The 25,659-nt window shown below is 38.8% G+C and overlaps 1 protein-coding gene across 1 annotated transcript; it reads left to right on the top strand.

The window, feature by feature from the left end:
• Positions 1–1,455: 1,455 nt before the first annotated feature.
• On the top strand, positions 1,456–24,380 carry LOC128483364 (glycogen phosphorylase, brain form). Its single transcript, XM_053459532.1, has 20 exons — positions 1,456–1,810; positions 9,614–9,715; positions 12,479–12,557; positions 13,274–13,377; positions 14,142–14,273; positions 14,624–14,735; positions 16,351–16,433; positions 17,039–17,182; positions 18,094–18,186; positions 18,814–18,960; positions 19,727–19,890; positions 20,392–20,506; positions 20,765–20,866; positions 21,224–21,371; positions 21,647–21,705; positions 21,944–22,085; positions 22,643–22,850; positions 22,956–23,090; positions 23,590–23,656; positions 23,979–24,380. Exons 1-20 carry the CDS (start codon positions 1,568–1,570, stop codon positions 24,129–24,131), a joined length of 2,532 nt encoding a protein of 843 aa, XP_053315507.1. The 5' UTR covers positions 1,456–1,567; the 3' UTR covers positions 24,132–24,380.
• Positions 24,381–25,659: the final 1,279 nt, after the last annotated feature.

Here is a 25,659-nt window from a genome sequence, read left to right as displayed (position 1 = left end):
CTTATTACCGGCCCCAACCATTGCCCACCTAATTTAAGCTTCTTAATCGAACAGTCTCACATATGCTTCCTTCAATTCTTCTGGTATAATAACTTAATTGTCCCTGCTATCTACTCCAACTGCTAAAGTGCCACAGGCTAATTATTAAAGTAAGCAGTATAGAGCATTTTGGTTTCCATTCACTTGACATTTTCCGCAGGTTGATTGTCAAAGTCCAAACCACCGTCAGTCTGGGTAAAGTACACTCTATGTAGGTTGCCTGCCACGCTAGCCCAATGGATCAGTATCTGTGGATCATTCTCAACATGTGCAGCAGCTGCCCATATGCAGGATTTATTCTTTAACACGAAGAGTTTTATTTATTCGAACCCTCTGAGTAAGGTCTGTGTGGGAAATGTGCTTCATTAGCTGTGCCATAAAGAATCAGTTCGGTGTTGTGTTTGGAATGTGATAAAAATATTATATGACCGCCTACAACGTCCAGATTTGCAAATAAAATTACAGGAGTGTGAACAGAAAACCAGTACTCTTAAGTGCTAGATTGCATTAAGAAATGTAAAATTAAATATGTGCCTACGATCAATGCGTAGAGCATGTAGTAATGTACTGCTACGGGCAATATGTTTCCAGATTGAAATGTGTTTTAGTACTGGATGCAAAATGTGGGACAATCAGCTGACTTATTCCACTGGTTGGCATGAGGACTGCTAAACGGTTAGTACTTTGCCCAACAATTACTCTTAAATGATGCTATCTAGATAAGCATAGTTGGCCTTCCAGCGAAAACCATCGTCAATGCCTCTGACCAAATCCTCTGCAAAGACTTTGTTTCATTGGGGTCAGTGCTATGGAATCTTCTAGGACACTATAAAAAATATATAACTAAGTCAAGGGTGCGTACATTTACTGGAAATAAATGTTATTTCACTTTTTAGCATGTTATCAAAAACTCTATTATTTCTCCCCATGATCTGAAACTCCTATGCCAGGTTGGCAATGATGGTATTAAGCCTTCGGAGAAAATAGTTTTCTGTTGCAGCAGAACAACACTATTCTAGTACAAGTATCAGCGCTAATGGAGAATTCCCTAAACGTGCATCTACGTCAGCCAACATGCAGGAGATCCTGCAGCAGCTGAGATGTTTTCAATGCTCTGCATGGTGATTCCCAACATGTTTTCTTAATGTTGGATGGCGTCTGAGCTAACAGGAAAAAACAACATATTCCAGGTTCCCTGCCAGCCCTTGGGCTGCTTTCAATACTAATGAGTTGAAGAGACAAAGGTTGTGTGTTCCTACTGTACAGCCTGCTTGCAAAACATTGCTGAGCAGAGCAGGAGGAGGAGTCACCCTGCATTAATAAGTAAAGCAGAGGTTAATGCTCAAAGCACATCTCCTGGTACATGTACTGGGCTGCAGTGTACAGTGCGCATGCGCAACCCCAATCCCTCCCTCTGCAGTTACTAGTGGAAGGACTGGGGGCATAGGCTGATCACCCAAATCATCAGCTTCGAGCAGAGACCTGAGACTCCTTCCCAGCTTGTCTTGCTCATCCCCATTGTCAAGAAATGGCTGCTCCTCTGACAGACAGCGACAAGAGGAAGCAGATTAGTGTGAGGGGCATCGCAGGGCTCGGGGATGTGTCTGAAGTCAGGAAGAGCTTCAATAGGCATCTCCACTTCACCTTAGTGAAGGATAGGAACGTGTCCACCCCGAGAGACTATTACTTCGCCCTGGCACATACTGTCAGGGACCATCTGGTGGGACGATGGATCAGAACCCAGCAATATTACTACGAGAAGGACCCCAAGGTAACCCCCGATCTGCTGATCTGTATAGACGATGACCAAGTGGGCAGAGTGCGCTGCTCAGCCATAAACATCATCCATCTTGACTTGTTTTGCAGGATCAGTTCTGCATCTCATTTAAAGGATGCACGAGCATTTCATTAAAGAACCTGTTCTAACCCCTAATCAGAAGATCACGGCCTTTCAGAGTAATATTCTGTTTAATGCTATAATCATGTAATGTTATTAACCTACCTGGAGGTCGCATACATTTGCGATGTTTACTCCCGGTTGGAAATCATTCGTTGCCAATGATTCGTAAACCGTAAAAGTGCGTCACACCTCTTTAGTGACATGCACGGGGATGCTATGCAGCCATAACTAGATCGCGATCCCGGTAAAAGTGTGATTATTCACTATTGATTATTTACTGCAGCAATTTGTTCCTGCAGAAGGGAGGTCACACACTGTGTATGGGACTGTATAGGGGACTGTATGTGTGCCAGCGCTGCAGACACCGTGCGTACGTGCAGTATGTGTGTCCATGTAAATCACACGTATGCACGATGTCCATTGTGTGTTGATGGATGATCAATAAAACCCCAGAGTGACCCCTACTAGGCAGTTATAATGGCAGATAAAATAAACACATTAATTGGATTCATACATGGAAGAGTGGCACTGGTGTAGGTGGCACTGGTGTAGGTGGCACGCATGTATAGCTAGATTGTAAGCTCTTGGGTTGTCATTGGCGATTCCACTTTTTTTGTCTGTAAGACGCGCTGCGTAAATTGATGCCGTATAAATAAGCGATAATAATATGTTAAAATCATGCAGTACATGGCAAATAACACATTGCACTCATTTTCAAATGAAATGGTAAGGCCCGTGCGGCTGGAGTACCAGCGATGACGTATCCCTACGTCATTTCGCAATGCCCTTGACCAGGCTGCCCTCGTATCCTGAACCATTTTCCCTGCAGTCAGATGGGAATTTTTAAAAACCTCTGCATAAATAATAATTATATTTCTTAAGATCAGCGCAATACAAATTGTTGTTTACCTGGAAAAAATAGGTAATAAGGCAATGCCTAAAGAAGAAGTATTATATGGCAGCCACATCATATTTGGTGCCTATATTCAACTTGATCCTTCTGTAACTAGCTACTGAACTGAAATTTTAGTTGCATTATTGTCCGTGATGATGTTTTAATCATCATGCTCGTTTTCATTTTGTGAATCCTATACATTTCCGCACTTATTCCATAAATGAGGCCAACCGACTGATAAAACATGCTCTTCTTCAATATGTTGTAGCCATTTTCATTTTGATGTCATACATCTATGAGAATCTACAGAAAACATTACACGTCGACATGAATTAACTTGGATTATTTAAGTATTTAGCAGCATGATCAAAGCTTAGCTAATGTTAAAAAAATGTCTCTCACCCATATTAAAGGGTTAATATTGTGTATTTCTAGCCTTGGGTGTTATGCCAGTTTAAAAAAAAAAATCTTTTCATTGAATCTTTCCTTTTATTCAGTGGCACCGCTTAATGAGGATCAAACACTGAACAGGCTGCTGTAAATTTAATAGATGTAAGTTTAGATATAAACACAATGAAATTGGCTTAAAAGTGTAATAGAAAAAAAAAATCAGAATTCTAAACCATTCTTGCTGGGCTTTTTTTTAATGGCCAATATTGTATTAGATTGACCTGTAAATACGATAGGACCTTCCCAGCGTAAATATTGATACGAAGAGAAAGGGTGCTATCCGATCAACTCTACAAATAGGAATAATGCTGTCGAGTTGCCCGTGTGGTCCTGTTACCTTTACAAATTGTGTATTTGCCACCGTTATGTCTCATCTATGGGCATGCATTTTATAATAGCTTAGATTAGGCTTCAGGGAACGGATGTCCATCTTTTGTGATAAGATGATGTCAGACAGGTGATAATATTATTTAGATCTGCGATTATTTATCTTAATATTTACGAGCCATTAAGAACCATTTGACAACATAAAAGAGCAATTTGAACTACTTCTGCGCATGCATGCAGGGTTTTCAGACTCCCTGTTAACTCTCGCATGACTCAGCACTGGAGCTATCCCTGAATCATGATTCCGCTTAAGCAGTTGCTTAAACAAATGTAAAGGTAATACTCTGATGTCATATGTCTTAAGGTGCATACAAGAGCTAGAATGTCTCTTTTAAAGGTTATTAACCACCCGACATTACAATTTCTGGAAATGCCACCCCGTTTCAGACTCATTTGCAGAAAAATGTCAGTGAAATGCGTCCAATAAATTTCACAATGGCGTTTTTTAATCATTTTTTTTAATTGCTTCTCTTTTGCGATGGAGCCTTTGTAACTGAATTTACATTATGATGATATAGTTCCAATATACAAACACATTAAAGGATTTTTTTTTTGGCTGGTAGTTATTTAGACACAAAACTCAAGAATTGGAGGCCATATTGAGATAATATCTGGGCGTATACTAGTTACTTATGGGTTAACAAAAATATGTGAATTTGCCACCAGTATGATTAATATATTACTGAATATATGATGTAAGCACAATTATAACATTGATATAACCTAATCTTATACCATATTAGCAACATGTATATTTATAAAGATATACATGCTGATCCTCGAAAACCGTTATGTTCTTGTTTACAAAACTTTACAATTTGTAAACATTAAAAATTGTTTGTTTTTTATGTTTGGAAACGATACAGTGTTCTTAAATAAGTACCCTGGTGTTGGAGTAAAATGTGAGATTGTAGAAGCTTCTTATTAACTCTCCAGGACATTACGTAGCAAGGTTTAGAAGTTCAAATGCTTAACTCATCTGAAATTCCCTGGGGTAGGGATCGTGCCCATCCACAGCCAGCCATCTTTACAACCGGAGAAGGCGCCCTACTGTATGGAGACTTGGCTACTAAAATGGATGACGGACCTCTAGTACTGTCATGCTATATTCAACGGGAGATGAGATGCTCCCACATCGCTTATCATATAGGTAGCTTGCAAGTAGTTACCATGTACTGCTGATCAGCATCCATCACTGGATGCCCATTACCATTTTGAGTACTTTAGTTTATCTATTTTCTCCCCTTATGTTCTTATGGTATGGGTTGTCTAATTGTCGTGTAAATGAATGGTGACGGCTGCCTGTATTCTGTATCACGTGCCCCGGTGACGTTGTCAGTAGCACCTTCTGCTCTAATGGCTATATTTGGTAGAATGATTCAGCTGTGCGGGGTTTAGCTTTACCCCTGGTGTAAAGAATGCGTGCTTTCTGTTAATTGGCTTCTTCAATACATTTGAATAATTCAATGCGTAACAGAATACACAGAAAACCGATTTATTTTGTTTAATTTAATGTAGACTCTCTGTTTAGTTAAAAAGAAAGTGTATTTTTTTACAATTTCCTTACAAATTTCCTTTTGACAAATTATTAGAGGAGAACGCGTTTGGCTTTTAGTGTTAAGTTCCTAATTGGATTACCTTTTCTTATGTGTTTCTCAGCGTGAGACAATACACAGGAACAAAGTGACCTTGACTGGGTGACCTTATTGCAGTAATTTGCTGGCATTATGCATCACTCATCTGTCTTTCATTACACAGATCCCTTTTAAAAAATTAAATCAGGCTTATGGACGTCTTCCCTTTTAAAATCCTTTTTACCGTTTCACTAGTAGTCATTTTATTCATTCATAGCAAGGTAATATAACATTTAACCCCTTAAGGACCAGGGCTCTTTTACACTGCAGGCCCAGATCAATTTTCATATTTTTGCTGTATCTTTCTTCAACCCACACAAATTATACATATTTTTGGGGAACAAGTAGAGCTTTTTTTTAAAAAAAAAATAATAATAAAAAACAGATTCATATATGTATGGCAGGGCTTGACAAATTTGTTGTGAATCTAGGCGCCAGGTAAAAAAGTTAGGAGCCAGGATTTTTTTAAACTAACAGTTGGTCAGGAGTGATCCGATCATCATCAGCCCACTTACTAAACTCACAGCGTTTGACCTGGAAGCACCCTGGACTTTCAGGTCAGTACTGTTTTAAAAAAAAAAAATTAATTCTTTCGATGCTGATGTTCCATTGGAGCACAGCATTGACTGATATTTAGTCCCCACAAGCTTGTGGGGACAAATGTTAACCACTGCAATGCCAGGAATGTGTCATACACAATTGTAGCATTGAAGGGGTTAACGCTGCACTGTCGCTCTCATGGAGCGATCAGGCAGCAGGAGGGTGTTGGGGCTGGTCTCCACACTCATGGGGAGACCAAAGAACCCTCTCCCCTGTCCTGAGCTGGGACTCAATTGCTGGTCTATAGACCAGCCACTGCAGGGGGAGTCTTTGATGACTGCTGTAGGCTTCCATGCCTACAAGAATCATCAAAGGGCTTATGGAGGCTCGTTTTTGCTGTTGCTGGTCTGCCTGGGCTTCTAGGCAGACCACCACCAGCAGCAGAGCCCCCTGCAAAACGGGAATTAACCCCTAAATGCCGCGATCCCGGCATTGAAGGGGTTAACGCTGCACTGTCGCTCTCATGGAGCGATCAGGCAGCTGGGGGGTGTTGGGTCAGGTCCCCACACTTGTGTGGGGACTCAATCAACACACAACCCCCTTCCCTGAAGCTGCCTGTGGCGGCTGAAAACACGATTGCTGGTTTTGCAGCAACCGCGTTTTCAGCCTACAGGATCACTCCGTGGGAGTGATCTCAGGCTCGGGGCGGGCTCTGAGTGGCTGTGCTGTCTGCCCAGACTCCTGGGCAGACAGCAGCAGCAGCGCCCCCATGTGGTAGCTTAGCCTCTTACATCCACAATCTTTTCTGGATGTAAGAGGCTGACAAAACCTGGCGCCTGGGATTTGTCGAGCCCTGATGTAAGGCATTATTTTTTATTATTAGAATTTTATTAATTAAGTGAATTTTTACACATTTATTTACAGTTAGTATAAATGTGAAAAAAATACAAATACCATATATTTGTTAATTTGGAAACCGCCCTATACTGGTATGTGATTTCCATTTATTTAAGTGTTCTAAATAGTTTTTTTTAACCCCTACCAAACCCTAACCGTAACTTTGTCTAATTCCTCATTTACTAGGCCCTACCACAGTAACTACACAAAATAAAAGAAAAAGTAAATAAAATAATGCATTTTTTTAAAATCTTGGTCTTAGGACCCGGGGAACAGAGGCATAGAACAGAGGTTAAGCAGAGGTACGAGCATTTAACTATATCTATGCGTGTGATTGGCTGTAGGAGAAGAGGGACATGATTGGTCCTCTAGGGACATATTTATATGACATACTCCGTATGTCATTGGTTGCAAATGTGTTAAAACTCTGTCTCATGGAAGCTGGTATCAGTGGCAGCTAGCAGAACACAGAAAATAAATAACATGCTTTGGTGTACATATGAAGAGGGGTTTTTACAGGCCTCTGGGGTACATTTCTTAGTTGTGACCTTCACGCTCTCTAACCTTTCAGCACTTTGCATAATGTATGGTGTGATCGATCAGAGGCCATTTGTTTGTTAACCCTATATCAGTGCTGTGCAAGCCACTGCACCCCTGCGTGTTAATTGACTCTCGATGATTTATAGATTGCTTGAGTAAAAGGTATCGCCTTTTTTGGGTAGAAGATACTTCAGAGAAAGTCAAAACTTTACTTTTGGGTTATGAAGAGCAACCCCAACGTGCTTCTCTTTCAAGAAGAGCTTGGTTGAGCTACGTGGTATGTGGAGCCAACTTACCCCTTCTGGATGAGCTACAGTGTTGGTCCTTCATAACACATAATGTTCACTTTAGCGAATAAACCCCAATATCACAAACAACTGCCAAAGCGGGAGCCGAGAGCAAGGTCAGGACGAGCTGGGTCGAAACGAGCAGAATCCAACAGAAAGCTGCCAGCAGCAGCTACCCCAATATGATAGAGTCAGCCCAGGATGGGTTCAGTTTAGTGGCTCTAACACCATTCTCTAACCCACACTCGGTTAAAGACCATGCACTTAACACTAAAATTAACACTCTATACTAACACATACACACTCTAACACCAGATACTAGCACACACACTATACATGTACAGATACAAATACACATCAACTCCCTCTCTCACAGCTATCCATATCTCTCTTTTTCTCTCCCTTACGGCTCTCCTCTGTGTGAACTGCCATAATTTACTGCAGGATCACAAAATGTATGTTACATGACCCGGCTGGGTTCCTTGGTAACCAGTGTGGCTGGGAGCAGGACACGTAGGAGTCAGGGGCTTGGAAGAAGGCTGATGTACACTGAATGAAACACCCAGGGCTTCAGCCCCCATAGTCCACCTGTAGGGACACCCCTGGTTATATCCTTGCCAGAGCATTTCTATCAGGAACATTGTGCAATGATGTGAAGTTCCATCCATTCCATTCTCTGGGATGTTAGCTTATCTAGTAGGCTAGCCTTGGGTCAAGAGAATGGGGCAGTGCTGGTTTCAGCCCTCAACCCAACTGCTAATGTATGCACTGGAGGCATGTGAACGTGCTCTACCAATGCTTATATACACTTCTGCTCCCGCTGTACTGACATTCCTGGTGCTGCTTGTTGTGTTTGAGTGTTTATTGAGCTATGTGTTGTGTTTATGTAAAATGTTGATGCTTCATAAATAAAATAGATGAAACTATCATCTAACAGATTACGCTGTTTGAGAGTCCACCAGACGATGAATCAAAAAGTGATAACCGATTGTGTTGGCAGAGTCGTCCCAAAGTTTTGTTTACTCTTTTTTACAGCTTATCTTTGGAGCTCGCCAGAGGTTTAATAGCAAATAAACTTTACAATATTCATTGACGTTAAATAGAGTCGGTGGTGCTTTGTGAGAGTGTAAACTATAGTTAATGTGACCTCTATTGAAACGCATGCCTCGTTTTTGCCCACAGTGTCAATGTCCGTATTCACTGTACGCAAACAGGGTAGACGAGATCCAATAGACTGTGGCTTCAAAAGTACAAACTGCTTTCTAAGAATTTCAATTACCAGTTAAAAATAACTATTGCGTATTTGGAAGAAGTAAATATTATTCTTACTCCGGTCTTTTTAACACTGAACTGGGTCAGTCATTTGTAGCCGGTTTGTCGCAAGATGTCTTTTGTGAATACCTAGCCTGATAATTCTTATTTATTGATATGTCTATATTCATTGTATAGCATTTTGGACTTTCAGAAACAAAAAGTTAAACAAAAACTATTTATTTTGTTTTTTGTTCGTTCATTCTTTACGGGGAATTATACTACATACGATATACAGGTGGCCATACTGATTTTTAAGTGGCCCCTTAAAAATCAGGGCCCTAAGAGTCACATTTGAGTATGGTACGTGTTGAACAGCCCCAGGAGATAGGATGTTCCAACGTGCCATTGACGTTTTCATTCTAGAAGAGGTCCAGTTGTCGTAACCCCAAAGCTTTTTATTTTGTAGACCCTGGAAGATTCATTTCCATCTGTGACCTTAACTACAATATTTGTTTATTCTGTTCATGTATGTTTACGTCACGTGTTTGGGAGACGTGTACAGCCTAAGAAACTTATACAGTGTGGTTACGAAATTTTTTCGATCAGACTATTTCTATGAATGCTTTTATTGTTCTCCATTGCAGCAGTTCATTTATATGTTAAGCCCAATGGTGTTTTGGCTACATTGTCCAGCGTACAGTAACAACAAGAAATGAGTCGGAAAAAGGACCCTTTATATGGTGCTATGGTGGTATTTTATAATGTTTTTTTTGTTTTCTTCTTCTTACAGCGTATTTATTACTTATCACTGGAATTCTACATGGGCCGAACTCTTCAGAACACAATGCTGAACTTAGGTCTCCAGCACGCCTGCGACGAAGCTGTTTACCAGGTAACTCCCAGCCATGACTGGTACCGATGTCCATTTCAATATCCAGTCCAACTTTATTGCTGTTGTATGGAGGATTATTTATTATTCTGGTGCAAATTTTAAAAGTAGTCTAAAAAAAACAAAGTTTGCTATTGGCTTAAATTAGGATCAAATCACATTATATGTTGTACATTTAAAAAACTAATATATTTGAGAATAAAAATCTGATTTACAGTAAATTTGGTAAAATTCTGATTATGGGCTGCACTATATTTTCTACGTGATATTATTTTAAACAGCACTACTATTGCTGCTCCACTCTTGCTATTTTATCAATGAATTTGCGTAAAAAAACAATACATTTAGGCAGGTATGATATGTGCCTTTGGGAGAAGCTGCAGCTCCAGAGCTGAGGCACTATGCAACCTCTGGGGTGACATGTTTCACGCCACTGATTGACTCCTTGGATCGGAATGCTTTCTGTTCATGGCAAATGTATTTTATTTGACTAATTTGTTTTTTTTTTATGTTTTGTTTCTAAAAGGAAGTCGCTTCCTTCTGCCAAGTTTCTGTATACTTAGCTAGGGCCAGATTTTTTCAGACATAATTGCCAGAAACTAGTCATTGTTTTACTGTATGTATGTATATATATATATATATATATATCAAGCTAAACAAGGTTTATCAAAACAGCCTCTAGCTTTTTACATCTTGCTCAAATTTCTTTTATAAAAAATTCATTAAAACGTTCTCCCCGCACCAAGGAATGCACATTAGTCTGCCATTCAAATCCTTTGTTGGCAAAATTGTCCTTCCCGTTATATATTTATGTATCATAACGAGTAGGAAAAATTCAAAATCTATTGTAATTCATTTAGCCAACAAATATATCATCTTTACCAAATTTGCTCTTTTTATTTCATGGTACAAGTCTATACCACAGTTAAACTATTTATTTTTAATGGTTCAATAACATCTTAATTATATATTTATTTAATATAAATGATCACACAGAGAGAAGGCTAAAAGATATAAAAGCTGGAAATATAAAGTACTGTGCAAAAGTTTTAGGCAAGTGTGAAAAAAAATGCTGTAAAGTAAGAATACTTTCAAAAATAGATACGTTAATAGTTTATTTTCATTATTAAACAAAATTAATTTTTTTCAAGTGAGTGAACGGAATGAAAGTTCTAAATCAAACCAGTATTTGGTGTGATCGCCCTTTTCCTTTAAAACAGCATCAATTCTTCTAGGGACACAAAGTATTTTAAGCAACTTGGCTGGTAGGTTGTTCCAAACATCTTTGAGAACTAACCACAGTTCTTCACTTTTGTTAAATGATGAAAATAAGCTTTTAACGTGTCTATTTTGGAAAACATTCTTACTTTACAGCATTGTTTTTCACACCTGCCTAAAACTTTTGCACAGTACTGTACTGTTAAGACTTGATGTTTGTTTTTGTGATATCTTTCCGTGGTTGGACTTGTTCCAAATCTATGCGAATTGAGGGAAGTCATGTGGGACGGAGGGAAACCTCTGTATCACCATCGCATCTGCACATATTGCAGCGACCGGAAGACTATGTTCCACATTCTCCTCGCTAACAAGAACAGAGATCCTGAATAGGTTCCCCACTCCTTAAATAAACTTTATTTCATCCAGTATAGGAGAACTTCTGATCGGCTGCTTTGTTATTTTAGTTAGTTATCGCATTTTGATTTTTGTGGTGTGTTTTTTGGCATTATAGTTTTGCATGGTATAAAAAAAACATGTGTCTTTATGACACACCACAAGGCATAGATAAGGCCTGATAGCTGCACATGAGTGACTTGTGTAGTAGTTTAATATCTTTGCCAGGATTCACAAAAAATAATTGTTTCAGGCTGTGATCATTTGGTGGTTTTTATGGGAAGTTGGGTTTTAAGATGAAAGTCGCAGGTTTTATGTCCATTAAATCTTACTGGGATAAATTTGTTTTGGTCACGATCTAGATGTTGGAGGTCCTCAGAGACAGAAAGAAAAGGCTTATAATTAGAAAACCTTGAAGTTAGTATTTGTTCCACAAAAAAGCTCTTTAGCGCAGGAATGTGCGAAAATAGTGTGACAAAAGGGTTAAAAGGAGTGCACATTCAATACAAAACATGCTTTAATAATGGTTTATTAGCAGGATTGTGTGAGCGTCTGGGATCTGTCAACCTGTTTATCTCAAGTGTCTACCCACCCCTGTCATGTCTCATATCACAAGCTTTTTTATTACATCATGGGCATCTATTCACTAAACTGCTAGTGAATTTGTGTAGTTAATAGAGATGAGGTGCTCTGCAACAGTTTTGATCACTTATGTGTTATATTGTAGAGTTAAGTGAAGTTTGGGCCTGCAGGAGATTGACCTGGCACTGTGACCCATTCATGTTCTATGAACAACGATATTGGAAATGCCTATACTGAATCGTACTTCAGATATTGGTATGATGCAGATCATGATAATTATGGAAAAATGATTTCAAAACATTCGTAATTATTGTGAACATAATGGTTTATGCACCTGAACGATTTTTTGGGTTGTTCAGCTTTTTATTGCGTAAAGGGGGAGGATGCAGGAGGGTTGTGATCTAATTTGTGACGTCCATGGACAGATCAAGGACAGAGGCTCTTATATTTCAGATACAACTCAAGATATAAACATAATCACTGTTGAGCATACATAGATTCTCTTTCCATTGTCAAGATGTTACTGCAAGACAACATATAGCGTAAGGGAACTAACCTTCTGTTTCTGTTTAGCTTGGACTGGACATGGAGGAACTGGAGGAGATTGAAGAAGATGCTGGTCTTGGTAATGGTGGACTGGGCCGTTTGGCAGGTAGGTAATCTTGAAACACAAAAAAAATTGATTTTCATTAAGTGACATATTTGTAGTTGAAGCAATATATTGTTTGTGAACACTCATTTTGAAAACATAGCAAGATAAATCAAAACACACCAAACATTACAATTTATCGTGATTTTGTGTTCCACGTTTCATTAAACTCATGCTTTGTTGTGTTTCATTAATCCGTATTGTCTGCATGTGGAGTTGAAAACCATTTTGTGTGTAAAGTACAAGTTCTGACCATACTTGGGAACTCTCTGGGGTTGCCCGGAGATTGCCGGGTGAAGCACCGCTTCTCCAGGTCAAGACCCGAACCCTCCGGGTCACGGGAGCGGGGTCTTGACATGCCCCGCCCATTTTCCATTTAAATGGGGGTGTTTCCCGCTGACATTGGTGGTAACGCCCCCAGCTTCAGCTGGACCGCCCACTGACATCAACAGGACCGCTTGCTGATGTCAGTGGGAAGTCCTGGCCGTGAAATGCAAGGGAAGGCTCCTGGAGCCCAGAAGTTCCCAGGTATGGTTCTGACTTGTTTCCTCATTCTTAGCATACTAACCCCTACAAAACCATGGCCCAGGGATAAGCCTGGAGATTTAAATTGGTCCAGGCACTTAATAGGCAGTACCCGATAAATGACTATGTATGAATAAATATGGCTACCGTCTGGAAAAAAGATTGGCTTTGACGGTGACGATCTTGTGTTTTAGCTTGCTTCCTTGACTCCATGGCCACACTTGGCCTTGCTGCTTATGGGTATGGAATCCGATACGAATTTGGGATATTCAACCAAAGAATTATGAATGGCTGGCAGGTAAATCCAGTACTAAGTTAAATTCTATTTCCCATGGTTACTGATTTTCACGGTGATCATATGTGTTTATGTAATGCTTGGCCAGATTTGGTTGGAGTGCACATTTGAAGTTCTAAACACATAACTTGTTGACAGTTTTCCCTGAAACTAAATTGTCGTTTTAGAATTATGTGACATGTTCGAACTTGATTGAAGGTCAGCCTATCTACCTTTGTCTATGCTGATCTATCAGCCTGTTAGTTATACCTATGGGTATCACTTTCATTTGGAATGGCAACAATACCATACATCTAGGATTAATAAACCCAAACGATCCCTTTCTCCATTTTTTTAGGAAATAGCCCACACTTTTCAAGTTACAGGCTGTTTTTTAGTCTCTGGCAGATTAAAGATGCCCTCTCAGACAGTACCCGTACTTGGAGTGATCATGGAGTTTAGTTTCAGTTACACTCAATCTACATCTTCCAAGTGAAGTGTTACATTATAAATAAATGAATATATCGTCATAATAATACCCAAATTCCTTGTACACTTTAGTATTCCAGCGAGTGGTTCTAGTTGTGGGAAAATAATTTCATTCCTTAGCTTGTGACTATAAAAGTATTGAGTAATAAGAAACTATTATTATTTTTTATTATTATTTATTACTAGTTTTCTAAACGCTCTGGGGATTCCATACTTGACAAGTTTTGAATATGTCGCTTTTTGTGTTCACCTGAAATGTATTTTTCAGTTTTTAAGCTATACCGCCCCTCATTGTTCAGGTTGAAGAGGCAGACGACTGGTTGCGTTATGGTAATCCCTGGGAGAAAGCTCGCCCGGAGTACATGCTTCCAGTTCATTTCTACGGCAGAGTGGAGCACACAGCTGAAGGAGCAAAATGGGTGGACACACAGGTTTGTTCCAAAAAAGGAAAACAGGAACGTATGTAATTCTGAGTAAAATCATTATCGTCTCCCACTGCTCTATCTGTGTTCACGTTTCCTACTCCAGTGGTGAAGGCTACCTCATTTGTTAAACTGGTATTTTTGGAAGGCCTTTAAGTGTTGGACATAGAGCTTACCTTACATTTTAGGCTCTTGAAGGCTTTAGTTTTATGTTCCTGTCAGCTGGTAGTCAGTTGTTAAATATTAAAATATTTGTCTTGTCATTAGGGGCATTGGATTTAGAACATGGTGGCTAAATCAGTACATTATTGGTTCTAATTGTGAGGTATGGAATGTGAAAAGTACTTTTGTCTCTTCAGATTGTCCTTGCGATGCCCTACGACACTCCAGTCCCAGGATACAAAAACAACACTGTTAACACCATGAGGCTTTGGTCTGCTAAAGCACCCAATGAGTTTAACCTGCAAGAATGTAAGTACATTGTTTATTATAAAGTACCCCGTCTGTCTGTCGCCAGTGGGCCAGTGCTATGTCAGTAACACCTTTGTGTTCAGTTGGAGAAACATGCAGTTAAACACAGGCAGTCATTTGTACTTCAGTTAAGGCGGCAGTGGCAAGGCAAAACATCAAATGCTGTTTAAAAAATATTCTTATAATGTCAAACATAAAGATGAGGATACAACATGTGTGGAATAAATGTGCCCATCACCGTGCTTTATTGATACTGATCATGAGCCAAAGTTCTCAAGACTCCAGGTCCACTCTTTGGTTCTGAAGGAAGCTTTGAGATCTTCACACTTTGGTGTAGCATATCATTCTGCCCCACAAGCCCTGAGTTTCCAGGAAATATATTGAAGTTGTTGACAGGTTACAGGGAATGAACAAGAAGTGATGTCAACTAAAATAGTTTAATTAAACACAGCCATCTGTGTATTGCATCCCTAATGGCAGACTGTAATCGTTAATTTGTGTCAGCTGATCTTTATTGGAAATCATCCTAGAAAATGAGTCGATGGTTTTGGAGGCAGTCATAAAATATGTGTTCTAAACTACTGTAGATTTTCCGTACCGATAGAATTGTACAGACTCTTTAGATGCCACTAATATTACAAGACCTCAGGATAGTCGGCTGTGAGTGATTTGTGTTTGTGAGAGATTATTTCAGTAAAAGCACAGGCTTCTTCAACCACCATTTTTATCTTTTTGTTCTTACTCATTATTACTGTATGGTGCTGACTGCTTATTGTTAGCATGGAATGGGAATGAAAGATCTTCTTTCAGCGGCTTTTGATATAACAGAAGTACAGTAACATTACAAGGATTGTTACATTATCTCACTTGTGAATATCTTCAAACTACCAGCGACATTCTCGGGATAACCATGTAAGGGGAATGCATTTGCCCCAGACGGTTGCTATTTTAATCTGAACTCTACCAAGGTCGTCTTGTTGCCTTCTTAGCAATTTTAGCCCATACTTAACAACCAAAGTCTCCTACCTCTTGTCCAAGAGTGTTAAACACTTTTTACTTTATACAAAAATAAGGTTATGAGAATGAAAATCCAATATGGGGCCTGGAAACTAGAACTAAAATGTTAATGTAATAAGTATACTGTACACTATTTAAATCCATTGGCTTATCCTTGGTTTATGCTTGAGTATGTGATAAATGCACAGTGGATGTTGTATGCTGTATACAGCTTTTAACACTAAGCCAAAGATGGCTTAGGTAAGCTGAAGGACAGATGTGGCACAGACAGTGGGGGCTGAGATGGCACCAACAAGCTGTTTGGTGACAAAGATGGCACTGTGGATCATGCTGCTTGGTGAAGTCGAGGGAGCCCTGGGGCATTCTTTGCACCAGGACCCTGGGGTTTCTAGTTAAACCTCTGCCTCTACCCATGGCCATCTGCAGTGGGGAACATAGGTCACGCCTTTGGGGATTTATTTTCTCATCATGACTGTAGGTTGGGAGATTGCATGTATAAGTCACTGTGTCAACGAACAGAAATTCCATAGTGATGAGAAGGAACATAGGTGGGGCCATCATTCCATAATAAATCAATATAATCTGTTCTGTCTTCCAGTTAATGTTGGTGATTATATTGAGGCCGTATTGGACAGAAATCTTGCTGAAAATATCTCCCGGGTTCTGTATCCCAATGACAACGTGAGTATCACAAAGCAATATTTTGCAACCAATAAACCCAAATGAAATATATCTCAAACCAAATGATGCTTAAACAAAGTGTTCAATGGAAAGCTAGAGGGGGGGAGGATTTAGCTGCTTAATTGCATTTGAAGGGCAGGAATTGTTGAAGCTGAGGTTCAACAATAAAAGTAGAAGTACCTGTTGGCTGTTCCTGGTAGATAAGAGCATATGCTGCATGATTGCTTTTTGTAGGACCCTTGGGGGGATTAGCATTATGAGATAATGTTCCTCTTAACTTGCTTATTAATGTTACTTTAACATTAGATGGTTTCATTAAGTTCACCAAGAGATATCTGGTATACAGTATATTACATTTTCCCCTAAGATCCATGTATCTAGTATTAGGAACTTGAGATATGAAGTCACTGATATCCACAACCTTGCACTGCTTTTTAATATTGCCAAGAAATACATAGAGCTTACGCTTATCATCATACTTGTATTGCATGCATTTAATTGTGCAGACACAGATACAAAGAGCTGGGATTCGAGTGTGTAGTTTGAGGGGTCTGATGCCGGTGGTGTGTGTATATTGCTAATACTAATGACTGTTCCACCAATAGTTCTTTGAAGGTAAGGAGTTGCGGCTGAAGCAGGAGTACTTTGTTGTAGCTGCCACCCTCCAGGACATCATCAGACGCTTCAAGTCTTCCAAGTTTGGATGTCGTGATCCAGTTAGAACCTGCTTTGATACTTTCCCAGACAAGGTAACGTGTTCCATTTACTGGTGACATTTAATTCTATATAGTCTTAGAAATAAGGATGTTCAGCACTTTGGTGCACATTTACAAATTATTTCCATCGATTAAAGGATTGCAGTCAGATGAGTCCATGTAACTAATGGACTCATTGGCTTTGCCACTTCACAAGTTTCTAGTTGCCAAAAGATATATTCAAAACTAAATGAATATTTGGAAGAAGGGTAGTGCATTTTTCCAGCTAGTGGGGGAATCAGTTTACAGCTGTCCTAGATTAATCCTGCTGTGATTTGGGGTCATGGGTGCATAATTTAACATATCACCGTTTGATAACGGTGTGAGAGTGATTGGGGAAATCCACTCACCATATTTTGTCTCCATCTTTGTGGTGGATGCCCTCTGGGGTAAGTGTAAATATATATTTTAGATGGAGTAGGCATCATTATAGCAGGTTAATCTTACCTCATTAAGTAAACAGCCCTAATGGGAAACTGAGTACTGATATTTTCTAGTCACGTAGTGTAACAGCAACTCAGCAACAGATCAGTGTCTTTGACATGATATATGGTTATTATTAGACCAGTTCCTGGTGAGTCCAGAGGACAGACCTACAGCCTGGGCTCATTCATAGCCCTCATTCATTCATAGCCCTCAAACATTAAACAGGGTTCTTAGGATTGCTTCACGCATCACAGGTTAATTATTTGATGTCTTGATCACTCTAAAACATTCTGTGTACCCATAGTAACTACCAATATCTACTTTGCTAGATTAGAGTTAATGGCCTAAGGTGGCACTGATTTTAGCAAACCTTTTTTAGATACCTTTGGGATTACTCGACCATTCAAATGTTTGAAACAAAATTGTGTGTTCCATGGACTTTTTGACAGTTTGATTTTGACCTCATGTCTCTTAAACAGGTTGCTATCCAATTGAATGACACACATCCTGCACTTGCCATCCCTGAGCTCATGAGGATACTTGTTGATGTTGAGCAGCTAGACTGGGATAAGGTAAGAGGACCATAGATGTCGATAGGATAATAATGCTCCTTCCTCCACGTGTGTAGGCCAATGTTGGCGAATCTGTGCTCTTAATGGAGAGTTCTCTTGTTACCAAAAAATCAGCTGTAAAACTAGTGAAAATAAATTCAGAAAACCTTACAACAAATTGTAGAAGAATGTCCTTTTGATAAAGTTTGATTGATTAGAACAACACATGAAATTCTATTCAGGAAATAAACAATGGCAACATTGCATTTATTGTGATGAGTCTCGGGTTCTCAACATTTGTCTGAAAGGATCAGCTTCACTAAAGGCCAAGTTTAGGCAAACTACTAATTACGTTCCAATAGCGTATACCGGCTGTTCTTGTAGCAGGAACACATTGGGATCTCCTCCATTTCTTTCAGTCAGAAAGGATTGTTAGTATTACGGTCTTTAGTCAGGGTTGATACTTTTAGATGGGCCAACACAGAAAGGAAAAATGTAGTTACATAGGACTTCAGAGATCTCTGATGGAACCATTGGCATTCCAGTAATTCCTTTAACAATACTCTTCCATTAAGATAGTGCTGTGTACTTGAGAGATGATCAGGTTGTACCTGTAACTGTAATAATCAGATTTGCTCTTTTCTTTAGGCTTGGGATGTAACTAAGCGGACCTGTGCTTACACCAATCACACGGTGCTACCTGAAGCCCTGGAGCGCTGGCCCGTTCATCTGTTTGAGAAACTACTGCCACGTCACCTGGAGATTATCTATGCAATCAACCAGAAACACCTGGATGTAAGGACTTGGATCACGCGATTGTCACAAGCTAGTACTTACGACCATAGGAAGATTTATGTCTTGTCTGTTGTTGAACTGCAACTTCTATGATTATCTGATAAAATTTGTTCGAGTTCTAATCAACAACAGACAGCTACATTCTCTTATAAAGAAAATTCAAATTATCCCAAGTCATAAAATCTTACACCTATACATAAACTATGCAGCATTTTGTCACTTGAGAAAAGGGTATGGTCGTTAACCATCTCTAGTGGTAAAACACTACATTTACGATCAATGAATAGTATGGCAACTTCTTGCTCATTCTGACAGTAGGACAGTTAGAGGAAAGTTTGTATGACATGGCTTTGAGGGAGGTTGAAATGATGTCAGAGCTGTAAAAAGTTAAATCAAAATAATTTAAAAACAAACTAAATATAATTTTAAAACCAAGAACAATACTAATAATTTGAAAATGAATCATAGCTTGAAAAATTATACTGCAAAATGTCTTATTCGTAAAAGTAATAAATATATAGGATGTGTTTACTAACCCATACGGTTTGGAGCAGAGTTGACCATTTGTGACCTTCAAGAACCCTAGAATAGAGCAACATTACAAGATATCCACTTGGTGTTTTTGTAGACCAGAGGGATCTCTCTTGGGGGTATGCCTAATGATGTCATTGTTTTAAATATTTGTTATTATTTGCGTGGGAAATTCATAGGGAATTTCATATGTACTTTTAACCCTTTTGTTTGTGTATTTGCCTTCAATTAACAGGAAGTAGCTGCATTGTATCCTGGAGATATGGATCGTCTGAGAAGGATGTCAGTAATTGAAGAAGGAGATTGTAAAAGAATTAACATGGCGCATCTGTGTGTTATTGGATCTCATGCTGTGAATGGAGTGGCCAGGATTCACTCAGAGATTGTGAAAAACACTGTGTGAGTATGGCATTGTTCTGTGGCGGCCATTACTTCTATGGCCATGTATAACCAGGCAACATTGATGTTCAGAAACTGGATAACTGCATTAATATTGTTACTGTCGTACATGAGGTAGTTTTTATGGTCCACCAGTTAAAAAAGCCCACTCATAAACAAAACTGCATAGTCTTTGAGAGCTCTGCGGCACCCCTACCATTAAAAGCAAACTAGTTGTGTTACATTGTGCTTTGGCTTCAACGCAAGAACATTTTTCCAAACTACAATAACTTGTGACAATGCTGAGCAGCATCCTAATGGAATGTACACACAAATGGCCCAAATAAATCAGCCATGCAACTGTAGACAGGATTCTAATACATGTTCATGTTCTAGTCAGCTACACTTAGTCTACAGGTGGATGGACCTTTCCTAAGTTCTTAAGTGGTATCTTAAGTATTCTAAATCCAGTGGGTCTCTTCATTGGTCAAAATTATCTTATTTATGTATTTTATTCTGAAGATTTAAAGACTTCTATGACCAGGAACCAACAAAATTTCAGAACAAGACAAATGGTATTACTCCAAGGCGCTGGCTAATGTTGTGTAACCCAGGTCTGGCTGATATCATCGCAGAGGTAAGATCCCATCCCAAAAGGCAGACCCTAAAAATGAAAGCCCTTTGCAAGCCGTGTTGATATGAAAAGCACAAACTAGTCTGGGCTTTGCATCATTGTGATATTAATACGACTATTAGTTGTAATTAGAAGTTTCTTTGTATTCTGACACTTCCTTTCTGCCTTACATACACCTGACAGCGATAATAATATAGGAAAACTTACCGTCAATATCTGTTCATTAATAATAATAATGTACTATGTATTAATAATTCGCAGAAAATCGGAGAGGATTTTGTGACAGATTTGAGCCAACTAAAGAAATTGTTGGATTTTGTGGACGATGAGAGCTTTGTGCATGATGTGTCCAAAGTCAAGCAGGTAATGGACACTTTCATCGTACAGTAATCAGTAACTTTACGTTAGAGAATGTATAACTTAAAGATGAATAGCCATGCAGAACCTGAGATCAACAATTCAAAATGGCTGCTCCCTTAGTGTACATATAAAGTGCCTTTTTAATTCATATGAATCGATTTTAATCTGCAAACACTATTGCATATGTTTATGTAATATGTATATTAATGTATCATTATAAAATGCAGAATTTGGGAAACTCCTTTTGCTACTTGACATTTTTGAACATTACAAAAATAAAAAGCGTGTAGCATTTTCTGTTACGCCACCGGAGGAGTTCAATCCAAATTGTCAGTTGATAATGTACGGCCTTTATTACAGGAGAATAAGCTGAAGTTTTCTGTTTATCTGGAGAATGAATACAAAGTAAAGATCAACCCTTCTTCCATGTTTGATGTTCAAGTCAAGAGAATCCACGAATACAAAAGGCAGCTGCTAAACTGTTTACATATCATTACTCTCTACAACCGTAAGTGTTGTCAAGAATGGACAGATAATGAGTATCCAGAATAACACAGAAATCCTGCTGGGACTGTATATGCTTTTAATGGAGATTTGTATAATGTAGTTAAAATAACCACATTGTACATATTAAAATACAGTTGATTTCAGAATAGGGTTCATGGGAAAGAATAAGGACTAGAAGTAAGTACTTGGTTAACGCCAAGACACAAAATCTTAAAGATAAAGCAAAATAATTGTAAAATATCTTGTATGTGTCTTAACTACATATTCACCTTGCAGGAATCAAGAAGGACCCATCCAAACTCTTTGTGCCAAGAACGGTTATGATTGGAGGAAAGGTAAAATGATCAACTAAACTGGCATCCAACCTTCATGCCTTGGTGCCAAACATTTTGGTTACCATTGCTTCTCACATACAAAGAGTTGTACGCTTATAATAATCTCCAGAACTGCCACGGAAGGGTAATTCCAATATAAATGTTACAGTGATTGAGAATTTATAAGGAGAGAGGCTGCCCCTGGTCTTCCAAAAGTTGTGTCCGTATTCAATTAACCTCATCTCTGTTGCCCTTACAGGCAGCCCCTGGTTATCACATGGCTAAAATGATAATCAAGCTGATCACCTCTGTTGGAAACATCATAAATAATGATCCTGTTGTTGGTGACCGATTGAAAGTCATCTACTTGGAGAATTACCGGGTATCACTAGCTGAAAAAGGTACTATATGGAAAAGTTTGGAAAAGAGAGAATCTATTGTATAGGAAATATGTTTTCTCCACATCAAAACAAAAAAAACAAGAGCCTTTCTTAAAAGAGCTCTCACCCCCAAAATTGACTCAATAGGCATTCAAATATTTTTTTTTAAAATCTAGGGGCTCAAATGTGCCTTTAAGATCTTGTAGTTTGCTTTATCAAGCTGAAAAGAATAGAAATATTTAAATACAGAAATATTTATGAATATTATTAAACATTGAATTCTGAAATAATTATACACAGAATAATTAAATGACTGTTTTAACATATACATGCGTTGAATGTTAGATCTATCAATCTAGAAATGTACTCCCACGTGTGAAAGAGACTCTTGTTTATGTCTATATGTATTGAGTGGGTGACACGGGGATCCCTGTTCAGGGACTCTGCTTCTCCTGTGTGTCTGTTTTGAATACATTTTATCTGGACAGCATTTCCTGGCCTACTTGACTTTGCCCTCGTGCTTTTCTGTGGATTCAGTTGTTCCATGTCTAATGGATATCCCCCTGTTGTGTTCCTAGTTATTCCAGCAGCTGATTTGTCTCAGCAAATATCCACCGCGGGCACAGAGGCTTCTGGCACTGGCAACATGAAGTTTATGTTGAATGGAGCACTCACCATAGGGACCATGGATGGGGCTAATGTGGAAATGGCTGAGGAAGCCGGAGAGGAAAACCTGTTCATATTTGGCATGAGAGTTGAAGACGTCGAAGCACTGGACAAGAAAGGGTTTGTATTTGATTTGGCATCAATTCATTAAACCAGACATATTTGTAATTTAGAACTGTACGATTTAATTGCAATAATCCTATTATTTTTCTAATCAACCATAAGGTACAATGCGAAGGAGTACTACGATCGAATCCCTGAGCTACGGCAGGCGATGGATCAGATAAGGGATGGCCGATTCTCTCCAAGGGAACCTGATCTTTTCAAAGATGTTGTCAATATGCTGATGAACCATGACAGGTAAAAGCAGAGAAATTGTCCGCTGGGATATATATAGGATGAGCAGGGTTGATTCAGGAGTGAAATACAGTTCATTCTCTTTTATGTTGTACTGTGTTATATGGTGTGCATACACAGTACAACGTAAAGGAGAATTAACTGTATTTCATTCATTCATACAACGTAAAGGAGAATTAACTATATTTCATTCATTCATACAACGTAAAGGAGAATGAACTGTAAACGATGAATGAAAGAAATACGGTTCATTTTCCTTTACGTTGTACTGCGTTACATGGTGTGTATATACTGAGACGATCAGGCTGTAGTATTGCCAAAGCAGCTGCAAAAACTCACTTAACCTGCTTTACAGCGATTTGACAAGGTCTGTCATTGTTCTAATTTAGAATCGTATATTGGATTCATATGCATCAAACTACAATGCGGTTGGCAGGAGACAATGTAACTGCACCTGACTTCTTTGTGCCATTTGCTAACATTTTGCATATCCTTTTAACAGGTTTAAAGTATTTGCTGATTTTGAGGCTTATATAAAATGTCAGGAGAAAGTGGATCAGTTGTACATGGTAAGTGTAATAGCGAATACATTTTTATTTTTATAGTCATGTCTGTGAGTTATTGTGGTGCGTGTTAAGCACAATATCAGTGTAATTAAAATTCTAGTCCAATGACACTCTAGATCATCATGAATAACCTCACACGGTTTAGGTCACTCTTTGGCCTTTTGACAAACATGCTACACTTTTTGATCAAAGAGGGAAATTGGGGACAGCTACATACAGCCAGGTGACTTCCAACAAACCACCCTACTGGAGATGGAACCATCATTGCAATTTCTTTTTTTTTTAATTGTGAGACTTCCTAAAATTTTAATTATTTTTGTTCTAGAACCCCAGGGAATGGACAAAGAAAGTCATCAAGAACATTGCGTGCTCTGGAAAGTTCTCTAGCGACAGGACAATTAGCGAATATGCAACTGAGATCTGGGGGGTCGAGCCATCAGCGGTGAAGATTCCACCTCCCAACATTCCCAGGGAATAAAGCTGAAATGAGTGCATGTGCTCTGCGTTCTCCACCACTAGTTTGATTGGTTCAGAATTAGTTTCTGTTCACGAGTTGTTACTTAGAACCACTTTCCACTTTACTTAAGTTGTATTCTTGTCTCTGGTTAAAAAAATGCTTTCATTGTGTTGTCCTACGCTGCCCTAAGCCTGCAGTCGCAAATGAAATAGAACACTTTAATAGTTAAAATATCCTAATTGACCCGAGAGGTTCCAATAGTAATGAAAACATACTGGTAAGCCACATGTGAACTGGAACACTTGATCCCAATGAAAAATCCAAGAGGCAGACAGAGAGCAGATACAGTTAACATGTTTTTTTACTGCCAACAATTTTAAAGGTGATATTACAGTGCGAAAAAACGATTCATTTTAACCCAAATATTTAAAAAATATTTTTTTTTCACATCTACAATAAATAACCCCAAAAAGATTTTTTTTCTTTTCACCAGTATAGCTGAAATATATGAATACCCTGTCACAGCTATTGTGCAGGTAACACAGAAGTATGGCAGGTTTGTACAGGACACTCGCGGTTAGGGTGTCATGTAACTATTAGCCAGAGATATAAGGAAAAGTGTAGCCTGCAATAAGTGTTCTCTGTGCTTAAATGGTTTTGCGACAGAAGCCATTGTGGGACAGAATGTTGGATGAAGACACACAATGTAAGCAGAAGTACTGTACTAGAAGCAGTTTTGCTATTTCTAAAGAGGTGAGGTGCTAAAACTGTCAAGAAGAATGTCTGTAATTCAACATACAGCTGTGTGAGGGGCGAAAGAAAAGACATTTCTGTGTTTCGTGTTCTATTTTGTCTTTGTAAAATCAGAATTGTTTTAGCGTTTGTGTGTTATATTTAAAAAGTACTGTATTTGTAACTAAAGGTTTGCACGTCAACTCAAGCCCCGTGCTTTTGGATCCTGATCCATTTAACTTTTTTTTCTCTCAGTGGATAATTCTATGTTTCTGTGTAATTACTGTATGCACATCAGTATAGGAAATGGTTCCAGATCCCTGAGAACACCAAGGATCTGTATGGTTAGTAAACACATGATATTAAAAGTTGTCCCATGAAGATCAGATGGGCATCTTGAGGCTGTCTGGAATAAAGAGTAAATATCCCTCAGATACCAACTAAAGGAACAAATACATACTTCAAGTCCAACAGTTGGGAAATCTATATTTACATACACTTACCATCTTCAATGCCATCAAGGGGATATGTTTGCCATTTCTCTGCTCATCGCAATGGTTCCTTACATACAAGGCCAAAACATCAAAGCGCAGTTTAGTCGCATTGTCTCGAAAACATGGCAGGGGTTTAACGCGTGTGATATCTGGTCTGTTTTATTTTTTTCCTTTAAATATCAGACGCAGGAAACATTTTAGCAAACTTAACACTAATACATAATATTAATATTTCTGTTTAAAGTTTTGAGGAATTTTCAATTCAAGCAGATTGTGTAAAGAGATGGAGCATAGAGGTCTTTTGGACATACATCAGTCGCTAT

Source organism: Spea bombifrons, chromosome 3 (assembly GCF_027358695.1).
Source record: "Spea bombifrons isolate aSpeBom1 chromosome 3, aSpeBom1.2.pri, whole genome shotgun sequence".
NCBI classification, from domain to species: Eukaryota; Metazoa; Chordata; class Amphibia; order Anura; family Pelobatidae; genus Spea; species Spea bombifrons.
This window is presented reverse-complemented; position numbering and strand designations above follow the sequence as displayed.

Bases quoted from the DNA above. Each gene is read 5' to 3' on its own strand.
- LOC128483364 (XM_053459532.1), top strand. From the start codon at position 1,568: ATGGCTGCTCCTCTGACAGACAGCGACAAGAGGAAGCAGATTAGTGTG. The intron at 9,716-12,478 runs GTAACTCCCAGC...GTTTCTGTTTAG, and splicing joins GCGACGAAGCTGTTTACCAG to CTTGGACTGGACATGGAGGA. The intron at 14,274-14,623 runs GTTTGTTCCAAA...TTGTCTCTTCAG, and splicing joins CAAAATGGGTGGACACACAG to ATTGTCCTTGCGATGCCCTA.